The sequence below is a fragment of the Ceratotherium simum genome, chromosome 6, assembly GCF_057802395.1.
Source record: "Ceratotherium simum simum isolate JZ-2026a chromosome 6, ASM5780239v1, whole genome shotgun sequence".
NCBI lineage: Eukaryota > Metazoa > Chordata > Mammalia > Perissodactyla > Rhinocerotidae > Ceratotherium > Ceratotherium simum.
The window spans coordinates 55,280,763-55,302,128 of record NC_141905.1 but is presented as its reverse complement, the minus strand read 5'-3'; the positions used below and the strand labels follow the sequence as shown (position 1 = coordinate 55,302,128).

The following is a 21,366-nucleotide window of genomic DNA, read 5'->3' as shown; positions in this document are numbered from 1 at the left end:
ATTATTATATTTTATGTATGTTATGACTTACCAGTCTATCAAGTATATGTCTGGTGTAAGACTATAAGATTTGAAATGAAGAAATAGTTTGGAGAGATTTTCTTCAAAAAATACTTCAAATGTTGCAAAATATTTCAACATCTAAAGATAGAAATATCAATAAATTAAAGAGTATACTCTAGAAATATAGAAATTAAATCCTTAATCGTAAATTAACAGAAAATCTTGCTTCACACATCTTTCTGAGTCTTTTCATCAAGCATTCATAAAACTGTAATTCAATGAAAAGTTTATTTTAGATCAGATTATCTTAGTCTTCTAATTATTGTTGTTCACTCTAACAGGGCATTAAAACTACAGAAACTGACAGTCAAAGGAAAACACAATTCATTCCAAACGTCCATACCATGCTGTGATCCACACGAAAAAAGGCCAACTGGCATGGCTTATTCAGGAGATTTGCAAATGCAATGAAGGCATCTGCCTCTTCCAAATTGAGAATGAGAACTGCTGCTATGAAGGACATCCCTTGTACCTTCAAAGGGAAAAGAAATTAATCAAAATGTGCTTACAGTAATATTCTATAGTTTATTTTATTGTATTCCTGAAAAATTACAGTGATATTACAAACTAGAATTAACCAAGATTTCTTTTTATTTCCCAACAAAGGTAAATACAGAGAACCCACTAATAATTATGAGTTCTCCCTAATTTTATATTTTTTGTTCATGTGGTGTGGTTTAAAAAGTATTAGGGAAAATTTTGGAAAAAAGAAAAGTATCAGCTTTTACTTGCTACAAAAGCCTATTCTCAGTGTAACTACCTAGTTTTCATTTTCTTTCAATCTGAAATCTTTCAGAGTATAGAATCACAAAGTTTAATGAAAATCAGGTGACTGTCTTCATTCTTATAACACATCTGTCTGAGGTAGAAAGTGAGGAACTAAGAATAAAAGAGATCTATGAGAAGTGCTGCTGAAATTCCAAAAAAGAAGAGGTTGTGGGGGGTTGAGATAGTGAGGCTGGATTCCTGGAAAAGAGGAGGAAATAAGGAAAAACCATCCCAAGATGGAAAAGATGTAGGAGCAAACACATACAGGACCAGCCCAGTCGGAGCACAAGATTTATAATGGGAATAATGGGAGAAATTAGGAAAAGTAGGATGTATTTACGAATTGTGAAACGTCTTGAGTAAAAGGCTAAGCCAAATAGATGCTTGCTTGTGAGTTATGGGTAGCTATTGTACATTTTTGAGCAAATAATATAGAACTATTGTAAAAAATATTCATTCTTCATTAAAAAAAGATTTATCAAGAACTTCTGGTAGAGTTTTGTATAATAGACTTACACACAGAAAACACTAAGAATATTTGCAATGATACCCCTGTCTCTTCTTCCCAGCTAAATGTTTTGAAAAGGTTGCCTGGGCCGGCCCTGTGGCTTGGTGGTTGAGTGCGCGCGCTGCGATGCTGGTGGCCCGGGTTCGGATCCCGGGTGTGCATCGAGGCACCACTTCTCCGTTCATCCTGAGGCCGAGTCCCGCATACAGCAACTAGAAGGATGTGCAGCTACGACATACAACTATCCACTGGGGCTTTGGGGGGAAAAAATAAAATAAATAAAATCTTTAAAAAAAAAAAAAAAAAAGAAAAGGTTGCCTACAATCACTATTTCTACTTTCTCAGCTCCGTTTAAACTCTTTAGCACACTTTAATCTGAATTCCCACTCCATTATTGTTACCACACAATGGGGTTCTTCTACCCGATGTGCACAAAAAAGCCAATCATTACGGCATCAGCTTTTGGGAGAAGAAATGTAGCTTATTTTGCGAGACTGATCTGAAGGAGACAGGAAACATACGCTCTCAGATCTGTCTCCCCGATCCAGGGCTTGGGGCACAATTTATAGGATGATGGGCAGGGCAGTATGAAGTGTGGAGATAGTTGATTGGAAGCAAGGAGAAGTGAGGTAACTGATGATCTGAGCAAGCGTAGTCAAGCTTCATGCCTCTTCACAGGAGGCATGTTCACAAAATGGGGGCGTTACCGTGATCTCAGGGTGGAGTTTTTAGCTCTTTGACATCAAAAAGGACACTTGTAGAGCATTTGCACAGGCCCAGTTGATGGGCTGGTGGTCTCACCCAGCCGGAACTGGACAAGGGGTTTCAGTTCCTGAAAAACCACTCTTTTTTTTTTTTGTGAGGAGATCAGCCCTGTGCTAACATCTGCCAATCCTCTTTTTTTTTTGCTGAGGAAGACGGCCCTGGGCTAACATCCGTGCCCATCTTCCTCCACTTTATATGGGATGCCGCCACAGCATGGCCTGCCAAGCAGTGCGTCAGTGCACGCCCAGGATCCAAACCTGCGAACCCCGGGCCGACGCAGTGGAGCGTTCGCACTTAACCGCTTGGGCCACGAGGCTAGCCCCTGAAAAACCACTCTTAATTACTCTGTTGATAAGATAGGGTCAGTTGAACTGGTCCTGGAGGGCCTGCGGTTACATTACTATACTATCTTGAAAATTCTCTTGCCAGGATGACCAAAGATATTTATTGTAAAACCCTACCCTCTTAGCAGAATTCCCTTAGCTTCTGTGATCCAATATTTCTTTGTTCTCCTCCTACTTCTCTGGATTCTTCTGAGTACTCTTTGCAGACTCTACAGTAATTGCCTATTTGCTTTTCTAGAATATAAATTCCATGAGGACAAAGGCTGTGGTAGGCAGAATAATTTGCCCACAAAGATATCCATGTCCTAATCCCTGGAACCTGTGACAATGTTACCATACATGGCAAAAGGAACTTTACAGGTATTATTAAATTAAGGATCTTGCGCTGGGAAGAGTATCCTGAATTATGTAGGTGGGCCCAATGTAATCATCATGGGTCCTTGTAAGTGAAAGAGGGAGGCATGAGAGTCCGAGAGAGATTTGAGGATGCTACACAATTGGCTCTGAAGATGGAGGTAGGGGATCAAGAGCCAAGGAATGCAGGCAGCCTCTAGAAGCTGGAAAAGGCATGGAAATGGCTTCTCCCTTAGAGCCTCCAGAAGGACCACAGCTCTGCCAACACCTTGACTTGAGCCCAGTGAAATCTATTTCGGACTTCTGACCTCCAGAGCTGTCAGTGAATTTGTGTTGTTCAAAGCCACTAAGTTTGTGGTAATTTATTTCAGCAACAATAGGAAACTAATACAGAGACAAGACTATGTCTGTTTGTTCACAGTTCTATTCTCAGTACCATAATATTTGCTAAATGGATACAAAGGGCAAATTATTAACCATCTGTAATAGAAGGGTAGCAAATAGAAGGGATTAAAAATATATTTAATTGACTCTAAGATGCTGTTTATTATAAGAAACATTATTTTACCCACCACTAAAAAAGAAAAACTGCTGCCAATTATACGACAGTGCTATCTTAGAATTTTTATTTTATGCATATTCATAGAGCTATTTAAAGCTCATTCAGATTTATCATATATCACTCTTTTGTATATATGAAAATAAAAGTTATTTCTACAATATCAGAGTCCAGTTTTTCTGAATATTCTGTATTTATCAACTCATGGTGTGATGCACTGAAACAGGTATATCATTTATGTAGTATTTCTGTAAAAAAAAAAAAAATGTATAACCTAAATCTAATCATGAAGAAATGATCAGAAAAATAGTGCAAAAAGTATCAAAAAAGGGTCATTGTGGGGGCCAGCCCGGTGGCGCAAGCGGTTAAGTGCGCACGTTCCGCTGCGGCGGCCCAGGGTTCGCCGGTTCGGATCCCGGGTGCGCACCGACGCACCACTTGTTAAGCCATGCTGTGGCGGCGTCCCATATAAGGTGGAGGAAGATGGGCATGGATGTTAGCCCAGGGCCAGTCTTCCTCAGCAAAAAAGAGGAGGATTGGCATTGGATGTTAGCTCAGGGCTGGTCCTCCTCACACACACACACACACACACAAAAAAAAGGGGTCATTGTGAAAACAATCAGGCTTGACTCTTCAAAAAAGTGTCGCTGTCATGACAGAAAAGGCTAAGGAACTGTTCTAGATTAGAGATATGACAACTAAATGCCACACATGACTCTGATTGGATCCTGGAGGCAGAGAGGGCAGAGCTACTGCAACTTTTCTGTTTGAAGTTGTTCAAAGTAAAAATTTGAGAAACAATAAAAAAAAACACCTATGTATAGACCACCCAGCTTAAGAAATAAAACTTTTACTAGTTGAAGCACCTGTGTAACCCACCCACTTCCTGTCACTTGAAGTCTTTTTCTCTTCCCCTGTGTCTGGCTAGGACATGGGAGGAGGTCATTTACTCAGATTCCCCATTCTTTATTATCCTTGCGGACATGCACACATATCTTTCTTATTTTAGGGGTTTTATTGATAATCACTATAAAGAGACAGAGAGCTATAATGAAAAATAAATGTGGGAAAGTTACAAAGCTTACAAAGTTCTATGGTTGAATCTGTGTCTTGGTCTACAGTTTCTGACTTCTCCTGAGTTAGCGGGAAATTTAGTCTTCTCACTTCCGCTTTTATGGTATGCCCACCTTAGAGTCCCACCACAGTGCAGGCCCTGTTCACTATACATGCTAGTAGATATAATCCAGGCAAAATAATAGCTACTTACCTCCTTGCTTCAAAGGAGAAAGGTTGTATCAGAGGACCTCCCAACAGATGACACTCAAGACTCAAGAGGTTTACTCTACTCAGAAGTAAGCCATAACCATTTCCTCACAGTGGAAAACTAATACAATTGAACAATCTAAACAATAGTGGTCTTAAACTGGGATAAGTGTACCCTGGAGACATAGAAACACTTTCCAAAGAGAAAAAGAGACTGTACACAGACTGTACAAAGAGACCATACACAGTCATGGATTATTTTAACGGAATCCATTTCCAGATCCTCAATTTACATATATTTTCTTTTCTTAACATGGTCTAAGAATGTCTGCATTCACAGTAGAAAGTGAAAGTCACAGTCCCTATCCTTTACAAAACTTACTATGGTGAATTGCTTTGATGCATGAAATGTGAGACCAAGAGGTAATTCTAAATACTGTTTGGGGAAAGCCTCTGGCTTTCTGTCATATATATGAATAGAAATATGACTGAATTCCATTATATGATAGAATAGAGATGAGTAATAACAATTTTCATTTAGTGACCCTACCTCTTCGATACAGCACCTTTTATCAAAGAATACATAGCCCTTGAAGGAGAGTCCCAGGAGAACAAAGAAAATATCAATAAAGATTGGTGCCCTTGGATCTTTTAAATATAACTAGAATGTGAACCACTACCAAATATTTTCAAGATATACTTAAGAAATTCCACAGATAAAACTTTTATATGATTTATTTATAGATTCTGCATATATTATTCATTAATGCAGATAAAAACCTATTTTGTTTTTTCACATCATGAAATATGTATTCCAATATAGTTTATCCTATTCTTCTCTCATGTTATAAAATAAGTCTGATTTGGATGACTGGTTTGTCAGTGAGGCTTGGCATTACCAATTAGGTTATAAGGCGGTCACTTTACATAAATTCATGAGCTAATAAATCTGCGTGTTCTGTAAAATATTAATGAAGAGCTTGTTCATATATTTTTCTTTAAATGGATGATGATACATGTAAAATCATTATAGTGTGGACGTTAGCAACACGGTGGAGTGAGCTGTTCCCTGTGTCTCTCCCACTTCGAACTACAACTAAAAGGACATTCACTGATCAGCAGAGGATATCCACACAGGACATCAGGATGCCTGAGAGACCTGAGCAGCTATATATCTGAAGGTGGATGAACTACCCCACTGAGGAGGTGGTGGAGATAGGTAGGTGAGCACCCTGTGGACCCCAGGCAGCCCAGCGCCTGCATGCAACTACTTTCCCAGCTAGAGCAATCATGGCACTGCTGTGGCCCCAGGGGTGGCAGCGTGCCTCAGTGTGACTGTGGAAACAGGTGACGGCAGCCCGGAGACCCCCGTGTGATCGCTTCCCCATCTAGTGGGAGAGCCCTCAGGGCCACACAGTACACAAGCTTGGACCCAGTGGGGAAGCCCCGCCCACCGAGCACAAAGGCTGGTGCTAGCTAGGAGCAGAGGATGGCTGAGCAGCCACTCAGGAGAACAAGATCCCAGCTGCCACGAACACCCACAGTACTGCTGTGGCCCTGAAGAGGGGAAGCGTGTTGGCGGGACTGTGGGAGCAGGCAGCAGTAGCCCTGAGCCCCCATGTGATTGCTCTTTAGTCTAGTGGGAGAACCCACAATCCCACCCAGTCCCAGGAAGTGGCTTTGGCTCGGTCCCAGAGAGGAGGTCCCGCCCACCAACCACTACAGCTGGCATGACCTAGGAACAGAGGGCAGCTGAGCTCCAAGTCCAGGCGAACAAGCTCCTGCTACTGTGAATGCTTACAGTAGAGCTGCAGTCCCGAAGCAGGGAGCACAGTTCTGTGGGTCTGTGGAAGCAGGCGGCAGTAGCCCTGAGCCCCCCATGTGACTACTTTCCCATTCGGTGGGAGACCCAACAGGGCCGCTGCGATCCCAAGGAGTGAGCCAGGCTCGGACAGGCACAGCTGACAGGGATCACGGCAGTGGGTTCAGATTATACAGCTCCTGCAACCCCCCCGAAGTGGCAGCAGGTGGAACCTGTGTCCAGAAATTATCACTATGCGCCGGCACAAATCCAATCCATCAAATGGTATAAAGAAATATATTAATACTCCAGATCAGAAGCAAAAAGACAAACACTCAGAAATAAATCCTAAAGGCATGGAAATCTACGATCTAAATGACAAAGAATTCAAGACAGCTGTCATAAGAAAACACAACGAGCTACAACAGAATTCTAAAAGACAGCTCAATGAAATCAGGAACCAATTACTGAAGAGAGGGAATTCTTCACAAAAGAGATCGAAACTATAAAGAAAAATCAAACAGAATTGTTAGAGATGAAAAACACAATGGATGAGATAAAGAAAAATCTCCAGTCTTAAACAACAGAGTTGACAACATGGAGGACAGAATTACCAATCTGGAGGATAGGAACACAGAAATGCTTCAGATGGAGAAGGAGAAAACTTAGACTAAAAAGAAATGAAGAAATTCTCCAAGAAATGAAAAAATTCTCCGAGAAATATCCGACTCAATTAGGAAATGCAACATAAGGATTATAGGTATTCCAGACGGAGAAGAGAGGGAAAAAGGAGCAGAGAGCTTGTTCAAAGAACTAATAACTGAGAACTTCTCAAACCTGGAGAAGGAGCTGGAATTACATGTAAAAGAAGCCAACAGGACTCCTAATTACATCAATGTAAAAAGACCTTTTCCAAGGCATATATTAGTAAAGCTGGCAAAAGTCAACGATAAAGAAAAAATATTAAGGGCAGCAAGGTAGAAGAGAATAACCTACAAAGGAAGCCCTATCAGATTTTCTGCGGATTTTTCAGCAGAAACCTTAAAGGCTAGGAGAGAGTGGGATGATATATTCAAAATTTTGAAAGATAAAAACTTTCAGCCAATAATACTATATCCACTGAAAATATCCTTCAAATATGATGGAGAAATAACAACTTTCCCAGATAAACAAAAGCTGAGGGAGTTCATCACCACAAGACCTCCCTACACAAGAAACAATTAAAAGGCCCTCAAACCTGAAACAAAAATAAAGGGTTTATAAAGCCTTGAGTAAGCACATAAATAGGCAGACAACATCAGAAAATTGCAACTCACTATCAGAAGAGATTAGCAAACACTTATAATTCTAAAGATAAAGGAAAGGGAAACATCAAAAATAAATACTATCACTTCATTTTAACCACAGATTCACAACACAAAACGGAATAAATTGTGACAACAACAACTGAGAAGAGGAAGAGGAAAGGGATGAAACCAGCTTAGACTTAGGGAACAAGAGGCTATCAAGGAATGAACTATTGCATCTACGAGATCTTTTATACAAACTGCATGGTAACCACTAAACAAAAAATCAGAGCAAAGATACAAATGATAAATAAAGAGAAAATTGAGGATCTGGGCTGGTGGCGTAGTGGTTAAGTGCACGTACTCTGCTGGTGGCAGCCCAGGGTTCCCAGGTTCAGATCCCAGGCATGCACCAACGCACCGATGCACAGTTTGTCAAGCCATGCTGTGGCAGCATCCCATATAAAGTAGAGAAAGAAGGGCACAGATGTTAGCCCAGGGCCAATCTTTCTCAGCAAAAAAGAGGAGGATTGGCACTGGATGTTACCTCAGGGCTGATCTTCCTCATAAAATTAATTAATTAATTAATTAATTAATTAAAAGAAATGAATAAATAAATAAAACGAGAAAACTGAGAAAACCATCATATAGAGCCACCGAACTGAATTAGCAGTCCAAAATACACAGGACGAGAAACAAGGGAAATACATAACAACTGAAAATCAAGAGATAAAATGGCAGCATTAAGCCCTCATATATCAATAATCACTCTAAACGGAAATGGATTGAATTCTCCAATCAAAAGACACTGAGTGGCTGGATGGATTAAAAACAAGACCCAACAATTTGCTGCCTCCAGGAAACACATCTCAGCTCTAAAGACAAACACAGGCTCAGAGTGAAGGGATGGAAGATGATACTCCAAGCTAATGGCAAACAAAAGAAAGCAGGTGTTGCCATACTTATATAAGACAAAGTAGAATTCAAGATAAAAAAGATAATGAGAGACAAAGAGGGGCAATATATAATGATAAAAGGGACACTTCACCAAGAAGACATAACATTTATTAATATATATGCACGCAACACAGGAGCACCACAGTACATAAAGCAACTATTAACAAAACTGAAAGGGGATATCAATGACATCACAATAATAGGAGGGGACCTTAACACCCCACTTACATCGATGGATACATCATCCAGACGGAAAGTCAATAAGAAAATAGTGGACTTAAAACAAAAACTAGACCAGATGGACTTAACAGATATACACAGAGCACTCCATCCAAAAAGAGCAGATTACACATTCTTCTCAAGCGTGCATAGAACATTCTCAAGGATAGACCATATGTTGGGAAACAAGGCAAGCCTCTATGAATTTAAGAAGATGGAAATCATAACAAGCAACTTTTCTGACCATAATACTATGAAACTAGAAATCAACTACAAGAAAAAAGCTGGAAAGTAACAAATATGTGGAGACTAAACAACATGCTACTGAACAACCAATGGATCCATAGAAGAAATTAAAGGAGAAATCAAAGGATATCTGGCAACAAATGAAAATGAAAATACACCATACCAACTCATATGGAATGCAGCAAAAACAGTCCTGAGAGGGAAATTCATAGCAATACAAGCCCACCTTAACAAACAAGAAAAATCTCAAATAAGCAATCTTAAACCACACCTAACAGAAATAGAAAAAGAACAACAAACAAAGCCCAAGGTCAGCAGAAGGAGAGAAATAATAAAAATTAGAGCAGAAATAAATGTAATTGAAAACAAAAAAACAGTAGAAAGTATCAATGAAACAAAAAGCTGGTTCTTTGAGAAGATAAACAACATTGACAAACCCTTAGCCAGACTCACCAAGAAAAAAAGAGAGAAGGCTCAAATGAATAAAATTAGAAATGAAAGAGGAGAAATCACAATGGTACCAGGCAAATACAAAGGATTATAAGAGAACACTATGAAAAACTACGTGCCAACAAATTGGACAATCTAGAAGAAATCGATAAATTCTCAGACTCACATAACCTCCCAAAACTGAATCAAGAAGAAATAGAGATTCTGAATAAACCAATCACAAGTAAAGGGTGAAACAGTAATCAAAAACCTCCCATAAAATAAAAGTCCAGGACCAGATGGCTTCTCCGGAGAATTCTACCAAACATTCAAAGAAGATTTAATACCTATCCTTCTCAAACTATTCCAAAAAACAGAGGAAGATGGAACACCTCCTAACACATTCTACGAGGCCAACATCACCCTGCACCAAAGCCAGACAAGGACAATACAAAGAGGGAAAATTACAGGCGAATATCACTGATGAACATAGATGCAAAAATCCTCAACAAAATATTGGCAAACCGAATACAGCAATACATTAAAAGGATCCTACACCATGATCAAGTGGGATTTATACCAGGGACACAGGGATGGTTCAACATCCACAAATCAATCAGTGTGATCCACCACATTAACAAAATGAGAAATAAAAACCACATGGTCATCTCAATAGTTGCAGGGAAACCATTTGACAAGATCCAACATCCATTTATGATAAAAACTCTCAACAAAATGAGTATAAAAGGAAAGTACCTCAACATGATAAAGGCCATATATGACAAACCCACAGCCAACATCACACTCAACAGGGAAAAACTGAAACCCATCCCTCTGAGAATAGGAACAAGACAAGGGTGCCCACTCGCACCACTCTTATTCAACATAGTACTGGAAGTTCTGCCCAGAGCAATTAGGCAAGAAAAAGGAATAAAAGGAATCCAAACAGGGAATGAAGAAGTGAAACTCTCACTGTTTGCAGATGACAAGATTTTATATATAGAAAACCCTAAAGAATCCATCAGAAAACTATTAGAAATAATCAACAACTACAGCCAAGTGGCAGGGTACAAAATCAACTTAGAAAAATCAGTTGCATTTCTATAGTCTAACAACAAACTAACAGAAAGAGAATTCAAGAATACAATCTCATTTACAATGGCAACAAAAAGAATAAAATATCTAGGAATAAATTTAACCAAGCAGGTGAAACACCCACACAATGAAAACTCTAAGACATTACTGAAAGAAATCAATGATAACATAAAGAAATGGAAAGGTATCCCATGCACAAGGATTGGAAAAATAAACATAGTTAAAATGTCCAAACTACCTAAAGCAATCTACAGATTAAATGCAATCCCAATCAGAATCCCAATGACATTCTTCACGGAAATAAAACAAAGAATCCTAAAATTGATATGGGGCAACAAAAGACCCCAAACAGCTAAAGCAATCCTGAGGAAAAAGTACAATGCTGGAGGCATCACAATCCCTGATTTCAAAATATACTACAAAGCTTAATAATCAAAACAGCATGGTACTGGTACAAAAACAGACATACAGATCAATGAAACAGAACTGAAAATCCAGAAATAAAACCACACATACAAGGACAGCTAATCGTCAACAAAGGAGCTAAGAACATAGACTGGAGAAAGGAAAGTCTCTTCAATAAATGGTGCTGGGAAAACTGGACAGCCACATGCAAAAGAATGAAAGTAGACCATTATCTTTCACCATACACAAAAATTAACTCAAAATGGATCAAAGACTTGAAGGATCAAAGACAATAAGACCTGAAACTATACAACTCTTAGAAGAAAATATAGGCAGAACACTCTTTGACATCAGTCTTAGAGGGATCTTTTTGAATCCCATGTCTACTGGGATAAGAGAAACCAAAGAAAAAATAAACAAGTGGGACTTCATCAGACTAAAGAGCTTCTGCAAGGCAAACAAAACCAGGATCAAAATGAAAAGACAACCCACAAGCTGGGAGAAAAATATTTGCAAATCATATATCAGATAAGGGATTAATCTTCATAAAATATAAAAAACTCACACAACTGAACAACAAAAAAACAAATAACCCAATCGAAAAATGGGCAGAGGATATGAACAGACATTTTTCTAAGGAAGATATACAGATGGCCAATAGGCATATGAAAAGATGTTCAACATCATTAATCATCAGGGAAATGCAAATCAAAACTACACTAAGATATCACCTTACACCTGTGAGAATGGCTATAATCACCAAGACAAAAAATAACAAGTGTTGGAGAGGACGTGGAGAAAAGGGAACCCTCATTCACTGCTCGTGGGAATGCAAACCCGTTTTCCATAGAGGAAAACGGGTATGGAGATTCCTCAAAAAATTAAAAATAGAGGGGCCGGCCCGGTGACTCAAGCGGTTAAGTGCGCGCACTCTGCTGCATCGGCCTGGGGTTTGCCAGTTCGGATCCCGGGCGTGCACCAACGCACCGCTGGTCAAGCCATGCTGTGGCAGCGTCCCATATAAAGTGGAGGAAGATGGGCATGGATGTTAGCCCAGGGCCAGTCTTCCTCAGCAGAAAGAGGGGGACTGGCAGATGTTAGCTCAGGGCTGGTCTTCCTCGCCAAAAAAAAAAAAAAAAGAAATTTAAAATAGAAATACCTTATGATCCAGCTATCCCACTTCTGGGTATTTATCCACAGAACTTGAAATCAACAATCCAAAGAGGCTTATGCACCCCTCTGTTCACTGTAGCATTAGTCACTATAGCCAAGAAGTGGAAGCAACCCAAGTGCCTATCGACAGATGATTGGATAAAGAAGATGTGGTATATATATAAAATGGAATACTACTCCGCCATAAAATAAGACAAAATCGTCCCATTTGCCTCAACATGGATGGACCTGGAGGGTATTACATTAAATGAAATAAGCCAGACAGAGAAAGATAAACACTGTATGACTTCACTCATGTGGAATATAAACTACACACGGACAGAGAGAAAAGTCTGGTGGTTACCAGGGGGAAGGGAGTTGGGGGGTGAGCACAACGGATGAAGGGGCACATTTATATGGTGACTGACAAAAAATAATGTACAACTGGAATCTCACAATGTTATAAACTATTATGACATCAATAAAAAAATCATTATAGTGTTTAAATCCCATTAGCTATACTTTTTAAAAGAGAGTTTTATTTTAAAATGTCAATATTTAATAAGTGCAAAAATTAAATCCTTTACAATTAAACTTATGATGAAAAAATTTAAATGTCAACTTAAAAATGTGTGAAGGTGTTTTATAATGTTTTTATGATTCTATTACAGAATACATGAGCAAGAGAGGTTAGACTCTGTTCAAATTTCACTTTCTCCATAAGGACTACCTGACCATCTTCTTTAATACTACCACCTTCCCCATTCCTAAACCTGGTACTTCCCCTCTTTACCGTGCCATACTTTTTCCATAGCACTTATCCTGTTTTAATATAATATATGATTTACTTATTTGCTTGTTATTGTCTGTCTCCTCCTTTTAAACCATAAGTGTCAGAAGGGAAGAAATCTTTCTCTTGTTCACTGAGGTATCTCAAGCGCCTAGAAAAATGCCTGGCATATAGCAATAAGCATACAATAAATATTTGTTGAGTGAATGAATGAATGAACAAATGTACAAATGAACATGCAACAAAATAGAGTAAGTTGCACTAGACAGTCACCCTGTTGTGAGGTCTCTAAAATTCTTCTAGTTTAAGACAAAGGTGAGAAGATGAAGATTTTATGACTTCTGGTTAAACATGGCAAATTGAACACTCACATTTTACTTTGTTCCCTCCCAAATCCAACTAAAATGACAGTAAAAAAAATAAATATTAACCTAGGAGGACAAAGAGAATGGAAAATAATATAAACACTAGATAAAAGGTGTCAATAGCATTTTAGAAATTGTAGTTTAAATAGAGAATGTTGAGGAGGAAGCCAACAGGCAGCAAGCCAGTTCAGGCACAATATCTGAAAAGCTCAGGAACTGAAGTTATCAGGTATCTCTGAAACCAAGGAGCAGGGCTAAACTAGGATTGGTTGAAAATCTGTAAAAGGAGCAAATCTCCTCCCCTATCCCGAATGGGCAGGTGTCTATCCTTCCCTCAACCGGGCAGAACATAAGAGGTTTATCTCTGAAGGTATAGTCAGGAAAAGGAGGGTTAGGGAGAAGGGAATAAGGCACCACATCATCAGCAGGGGCAAAAATAAAAGTTTACTAATTGAATTGTGAAACCCCAAGCTGCTCCCCTAGAAAGTTAGCAGCCAGTCTCATAAGTCCTTGGTAGAAAATGGAAAGATTCCTCTCTGCATAAGTTGATAGGCTCAAGAAAAAAAGACATAGAGATACAGACATTTGGGAGCTAATATACTTTGATAAGATAGATTAAATGTTTATATTAAAAAAACAGATTGAAACAAATACTTACATAACCAACATCAGGTCTGTAACATGTATATGCCCCTAAGATACTATGTAAGACATCATGATATGGGCCACCCTTAGGAAAGAAAAATGAAATGTCAAACTATACAAATAATTGTCTTTAAGTTAATTCTCAAATAACATGTTAATAAACTTTAGCATTTCCTAAATGACTAGTTTTAGTATATTTAATCATTGTCAAAAATACTATAAATGTACTCTGGCAAGATGTTTTCTAAAGTATTAATAAAAAAATATTAAGGGGCCAGCCAGTGGTGCAAGCGGTTAAGTGGGCACGCTCCGCTGCGGCGGCCGGGGGTTCACCGGTTCGGATCCCCAGCATGCACCGACGCACCACTTGTCAGGCCATGCTGTGGCAGGCGTCCCATATAAAGCGGAGGAAGATGGGCACGGATATTAGTCCAGGGCCAGTCTTCTTCAGCAAAAAAAAAAAAAAAAAAAAGGAGGATTGGCAGATGTTAGCTCAGGGCCGATCTTCCTCTCACACTCACACACACACACACACACACACACACACAAAATTAAATCATGAACAACAAAAAATGCCAAATAAGTTCACTTGATGGATACAAGTTATATAGTTTGTGTACAATTTTAAAGACTTCTAGATATGGTACAATAAGATTATAATGAAAACATTGTTTCATTTAATATAATTTCAGCAAAAGAAAACCATCAAGCTACACTAAATTAAGTTTATTAATAATTTTAATCTTGATAAAAATTTTCTCATTTTAGCTATCTAAAGATAGAGGAATTCCATGTATTAAAACTTGAGTCAAATATAAAGTACATATAAAATGTAATCATTTCTCATAAAGTATAAGCAACTTCATAACAGCCCTTGCACAAAAAAAATAAACCATTTCTTCCTATTTCAATAGTAATTCTCAAAAATTTTAAATTTGGGGACAAAGTTCTTTATATTTTAACAATTTACTAGGCAAAAATGTTAAAATTCAAATACCCTACAGAGTATGAAGTAAAACAAAGAAATTCATCTTCATGAAAATTCATCAAGTACTTACTACATAAAAGGTATTATGTGCTATGCTAACTGTAATGCATTCAGTCAGTGGAATAAAATAATAGAAATTCCTTTAAAATTTTCCTACTAGTTTTACACTTTTTATATAAAGGTCCCCAATTTTTATAGTTTTGCCTTTTAAAACATAACAGCTATGCATTTAGAGAATCTGTTTCCCTTGGATTAAAAAAAAAAAAGGTAGTTACAAGCTGGTTAGAAACCCTCACCTTCTGAAAGATGTAGAGAGATGGAAATGTACGAGATATGTCCAACTTAATTAATTCCAGACTGGCCTCCCGATCAGCAACAGATACACCTGCATTTGCCAAGTAGATAAAATTAAAATGATTACTTGGCTATACCAAGTTCAATCTTGTAAACACAGAATGCTCACACAGCATATATGTTACTTAAGAAAAGTTACAATCTGAAAAATCAAGGAATTTTTTTTTTATATAATTTTATTTATTTATTTTTTCCCCAAAGCCCCAGTAGATAGTTGTATGTCATAGCTGCACATCCTTCTAGTTGCTGTATGTGGGACGCGGCCTCAGCATGGCCGGAGAAGCGGTGCGTCGGTGCACGCCCGGGATCTGAACGCGGGCCGCTAGTAGCGGAGGGCCCACACTTAACCGCTAAGCCACAGGGCCGGCCCAGAGAGCCTCTTATATGAAGAAAATATCTATACATTTATCAGAAAGTTATATGGTGAAGGATTTCTGCTTCCAGTTTTTACAGAAAGTAGGGGAAGACTATTGCTCCCACAATAATAACTATGAAAAAACAAATTTCAAATATCACGTTTTAAAAAAAAAAAAGGTATAAAAAAGCTGTGGACACAGAGAAGTCTAGAGGATTTAAATCCCAGAAAGAGAAGAGTCTTTCCTAGGTGAGTGAATACCAGTGGCCATTTTTCTTCCTTGAGGCATCTGCCAAGTCGAGGCATGGGCTCAGGATTAAGCTTGCCATAGACAAAGGTACTCTGCTTGGGGAAAGAGAAACTAGGCGAGTTTTTCATGGCCAAATAAGACTGATGTGATAGGATCTGGAGGAGCCTGAATGCATTTCTGGTTTTCCCCTACGGGACTTTTGCTGAGTACCAGTGTAGCACAGAAGGCTGGGCTGGAAAGACAGAATGAAATCACCCAAAATCATGTGGTCCTTGGGAGAGAGTCTCATTGGAGAAAGGAGCCTGTAATCAAAACAGGACAGTCTTCCTATCAAGAAATTTGAAACCCAATATGAACTAAGTCTATCTAAAGCTGAAACCTTTCGCCAACTTAGCTCAGCTACTGACTGAATTGAGGTGATAACTCAAACAGAAATAAGCATGCTTTCCTCTGCAGAGGAAACATCAGCTTAAGTTTATACATTGTTTTTATATATAATGACTGATATATAATTTAAAATTTTAAAATACGCAAAGAAGCAGGAAAATATGACTTATAATCAATGGAAAAAACAGCCAATTGAAGCTGATGATCCAGTATTGGAATTAACAAACAAGAACATAAACTGTTATAAGTACGTTAAAGAAAACAGAGGAAAAGATGAGTGGAAATGTATGGGATGGGAAGATGAAGAATTTCCAGAGAAATAGAATCTACAAAAAGAACCAGATGGACATTCTAGAATTACAAAGTAAAATATCTGAAATTAAAGTCATTTGACAGATTTAACAGACTGAATATAGGAGAAGAGAGGATTAGTGAACTTGATTATAGGTCAATAAAAATCTAAACTGAAGTACAGAAAGAAAAAGAAAACAGTATGAGACTTGTGGGACACTGTTAAATGATCTAACATACATGTAATTCAAGTCCCAGAAGGAGAAGAGAGATGAGAAAAAAGTAATATTTGAAAAGATAATGGCCAAAAAAGTTAAATGACAACTGCAAATTATAAACACCCAGGAAATAAACAGAACACTGGTTCTGATTAGAACAATTCTTCATTTACATTCAATTAATTTCTACTAAAGCGAACTTTTACCATTTACTCGTGACAAAATGTCTCAGAAGTAAATGCTTATAATTTTTTTTTTAATTTTTTAATTTTTTATTCATTTATTTTTCCCCCAAAGACCCAGTAGACAGTTGTATGTCATAGGTGCACGTCCTTGTAGTTGCTGTATGTGGGACGCGGCCTCAGCACGGCTGGAGAAGCGGCGCGCCAGTGCACGCCCCGGATCCGAACCCAGGCCGCCAGCAGCAGAGCACGCGCACTCAACCGCTAAGCCACGGGGCTGGCCCTTTTTATTTATTTATTTTATTGTGAGGAGATCAGCCCTGTGCTAACATCTGCCAGTACTCCTCTTTTTTGCTGAGGCAGACTGGCCCTGGGCTAACATCCGTGCCCATCTTCCTCCACTTTATATGGGATACCGCCACAGCATCGCTTGCCAAGCAGTGCATTGGTGCGTGCCCGGGATCCGACCCGGCAGAGCCCAGGCTGCCAGGATGCCGCAGCAGAGCACGCACACTTAACTGCTTGCGCCACTGGGCTGGCCAATGCTTATAATTTTAATCTTTATACAGGCATACTTTGTTTTATTGCGTTTCACTTTATTGCACTTCACAGATTTTGCATTTTTTTCTTTTTCTTTTTTTTTTGGTGAGGAAGATTAGCCCTGAGCTAACATCTGTGCCAATCATCCTCTATTTTGCATGTGGGATACCTCCACAGCATGGCTGATGAGTGAAAGAGCTCCACACCCGGAATTCGAACCCGAGAACCTAGGCCATCAAAGTGGAGCACGCCAAACTTGAACCACTTGGCCAAGGGGCCAGCCCCCAGATTTTATGTTTTTTACAAGACCTTCCACCAGCAAAAAGATTATGACTCACTGAAGGCACAGATGATGGTTAGCATTTTGTATCGATTAAGTATTTTTTTAATTAAGGTATGTACACTGTATTTTTAGACATAATGCTATTGCACACTTAATTGACTACAGATAGTGTGAACATAACTTTCATATGCACTCAGAAACCAAAAAATGCATGCAACTCACTTTACTGTGATATTCACTTTACTGCAGTGGTCTGGAACTGAACCCACAATATTTCTCAGGTATGACTGTACTTTCAATACTTCATAAAAATGAGTTTTAAAAAAACGATGAAACAGGCAAGACCTTGCCAGTATAAAACGTCTTACATCTTCATCTTCCTCGCACTTTTAGTTTCCCACAAATAGTTGACACAGCTAACAGGTCTCAGGATGATACTTACATGAGCCCTTCTGGACATCAAGCCTTCTCTCTAACCTTGTTTAGTCAACCTTCCCCACCCTACTGTTCACTTTTCTAAAACAGACAAAAAGAGTATTCGAGGAATTTAACAGAGTTGTTTACATACTCATAGAAAAGCACTATGAGATATGCACCATTTCTCTATCCTAAAGCATGTTCATTTTTAGGCAAGAGAACAGGGTTTGCTTTTCTGTAAAGTAGAACAAATATAGAAAGAAAAGAGACTGGCAGACAATTAGCTTTTCATTATTCAAGGACAAGAGATGGTTGGATAAATTTACCTGAATTTAATAAACTATGACGACAGGAAAAAAAGTGTTCCTGTTTTCTCCAAAATGATTAGGAAAAAAAATTGATAAGAGTGGATGGAAAGATGGGGTCTATGGATGAATTACATGAACAAAGGTTAAGGCATGATAAGAATCATAAATAATATATTATGAAGTGAATGAAAGTCAGTGAGTGGGGAGACAGCAGGTCACAAGTGAGGTGTGAAGATCATCTATCTTTAAGTTAAGTAAGAGTTGGCCAAAAATACTTCACGCCATTAGTCTTACAGACGTGATTAAATCCTGGGCTCTGGAGTCCAACAACCTGGGTTTATATCACAGCTTTACTCCTTACAAGTTACCCACTCTGAGCCTCAGTTTCCTCTTGTATCATTCAGAATAATACCACCTACTTAAAGGGTTATTAACGCTAAGGGAGATAATGAATGTAAAGCAATTTCTACAGGTCCTGATGTGGTAAAAATCGCACTCTGTCTTCAGTGACTGGATTTTCATCCCAAAATTTTGATTAAAAAAAAAATAATCATACCTTCTGTATCATTCTCTGAACTTGTTTCACTGAAGCTTTTCCACCGTTCTTTTGCTCTTGAGAGGAAGATTTCATAAAGTTCTGTGGAAAAAAAGAACAAAAATTCATAAGTAATAGGAAAGAAATATATTCACCTATTTTTACTCTTAAAAATACAGAGTAAAATCTTATCATAGGTCAGGTCTCTTATGTAGGAGGCATCAAAAATGTGGCAAATTGAAGTACCTGATTCTACCAAAACTATTCATTACACAACCAGAAAGACAGCAAATAAAAATACCGCAGAGTGGTCATCCAAATAGCTACCATATAGAATATACGTAAGAGGCAGGAACAGATGCTTCTGCTAAAGGAGTATCATTGTGGAATAGCAGAAACACAATTTCTTGGAGTTAGTCAGACCTAGATTCAAATTCCAGCTTTGCCTCTTACTACCAGTGAGACTTCAAGAAAGTTATGTGATCACTCTGGAACTCTGTTTTCTTCATCTGTAAACTGGAGAAAAGTAACACCTACTCTTGAGGTTACTGATGATTAAACAAGATAATTTACATAAAGCTCCTGACACCTTTTAGATTCTCAATTAAGGCTAGTTCTTGCTTTTCTTCTCTTGAAACTGGTTTCTCCATTATGATATTGCTATCTAAAGCTACCTAAGATATCTATCCAAAGCTACCTAAACTTCAAACAGATTTGGACAGAGGGTCTACGTACAGAAACCTCTACCCCTATCTTTTTACTTTAAGTACCCAATCACTTTTGAGATACCACTCTGTGCTTCCATATGTCGGATCTCATTGAAACTTTAAGAATATAAGAAATTGAAAATTTTTTCTCAATTCCCCAAATTTGTCTTTACTTTCTAACTAACCATTACAGATATTTTAAATTACATAAAAATAGTAAATTTCAATGACAGAAGAAAAGCAAAAAATATTCTTGCCCAAACACTAACATTTATATATTGCACAAAATATCAAGAACAGTTTTTGCTTCAATTAATCCTTTTAAAGAATTAACTTGTTTTTAAAGGTAATATGTGAACACGATTTTTTTTAATAAATTCAAAAAGTATAAAACAGTATAGAGTGAAAAATAAATTTCCTTCCCTCAGATGCCACCATGCTTACCAGAGCTCTAAAGATGAAAATATGCATGTACAAGTATATACATAGAGAGATACACTATATATATATATATATATAAAACTTCCTTTAAAAAAAATAAAACAAAGTGGAAACATATTACATGCACTGATCTGCATCTTGCTTTATCATATTGGAAGTTGTTCCATATTAGTAAAATAAATCTGCTTTAGTTTTTTTTTAACTACTACACAGTATCCCAGTGTATGACTGTACCATAATAAGTATTCTTATATTGCCAAGAATCAGATCATTATAAAATACCTGACTAGATATATTTCAAACAGACCTTTAGGATTCTGATCTCTTCTCCCTTCTGTTCACTTTTCATTACTACTACTGTGTTGAAAGGAAGAAATTTATTTTTTTTTAATGTTTTATTTATTTATTTTTTTCCCCCAAAACCCCAGTAGATAGCTGTATGTCTTAGATGCAAATCCTTGTAGTTGCTGTATGTGGGACGCGGCCTCAGCATGGCCGGAGAAGCGGTGCGTCGGTGTGCGCCCGGGATCCTAACCCGGGCCACCAGCAGCAGAGCGCGAGCACTTAACCACTAAGCCACGGGGCCGGCCCGAAAAGAAGAAATTTAAAAAGCAAAAAAAATTTCTATTATTTGTGCCCAATTCCATCAATAATTTAAGAGGTGGATATAATTTTAAAATGTATACAATTTTTTTTTGCAGTTATCAGGTATCAAATTGAAGTTTGCACTTTTTGATTTCAAACTGATTCCAAGCCAGGTCCAGTTTCACTAGTCTACTCAAATTTTAAAACTGGCTTGGAAGAAGAAAGGTTCACTGAACAAATACATCACCTTTGGAAGCGACAAAACTGATACAGTAATAAAAATGTGGTAATGCATTTCAAAATACCAAAGGACATCTCTCCAGGGAAGATTTATAGTGCTTATCTATAGCAAGACAACCTGCATCTCAGTTCAATTCCATGCTTGACTCCGCATGTCACACATTTTATTTTCTATCTACAAATGTAGAGCTTGAAGCAGACTCAAAGATGTACCTTGGACTTGAACAGAGAATGCTTTGAGATCAGTGTATGTTTCATTTTCTGATTTCCT

General features: G+C 38.1%; 1 protein-coding gene across 7 annotated transcripts in view; it reads right to left on the bottom strand.

The window, feature by feature from the left end:
- TBC1D12 (TBC1 domain family member 12) overlaps nucleotides 1–21,366 on the bottom strand; it is a 102,345-nt gene that overhangs the window by 6,591 nt on the left and 74,388 nt on the right. For 6 of the 7 annotated variants that reach the window (XM_087432298.1, XM_087432303.1, XM_087432297.1 and 3 more), the window contains 5 exons: nucleotides 19,144–19,224; nucleotides 15,299–15,387; nucleotides 14,028–14,099; nucleotides 407–535; nucleotides 32–141 (listed from right to left, as the gene is read on the bottom strand). In XM_087432298.1, the coding sequence (XP_087288424.1) occupies nucleotides 32–141; nucleotides 407–535; nucleotides 14,028–14,099; nucleotides 15,299–15,387; nucleotides 19,144–19,224 (481 nt within the window). The remainder of the gene's footprint in view (nucleotides 1–31; nucleotides 142–406; nucleotides 536–14,027; nucleotides 14,100–15,298; nucleotides 15,388–19,143; nucleotides 19,225–21,366) is intronic. The other variant, XM_087432299.1, reaches the window with a different exon arrangement.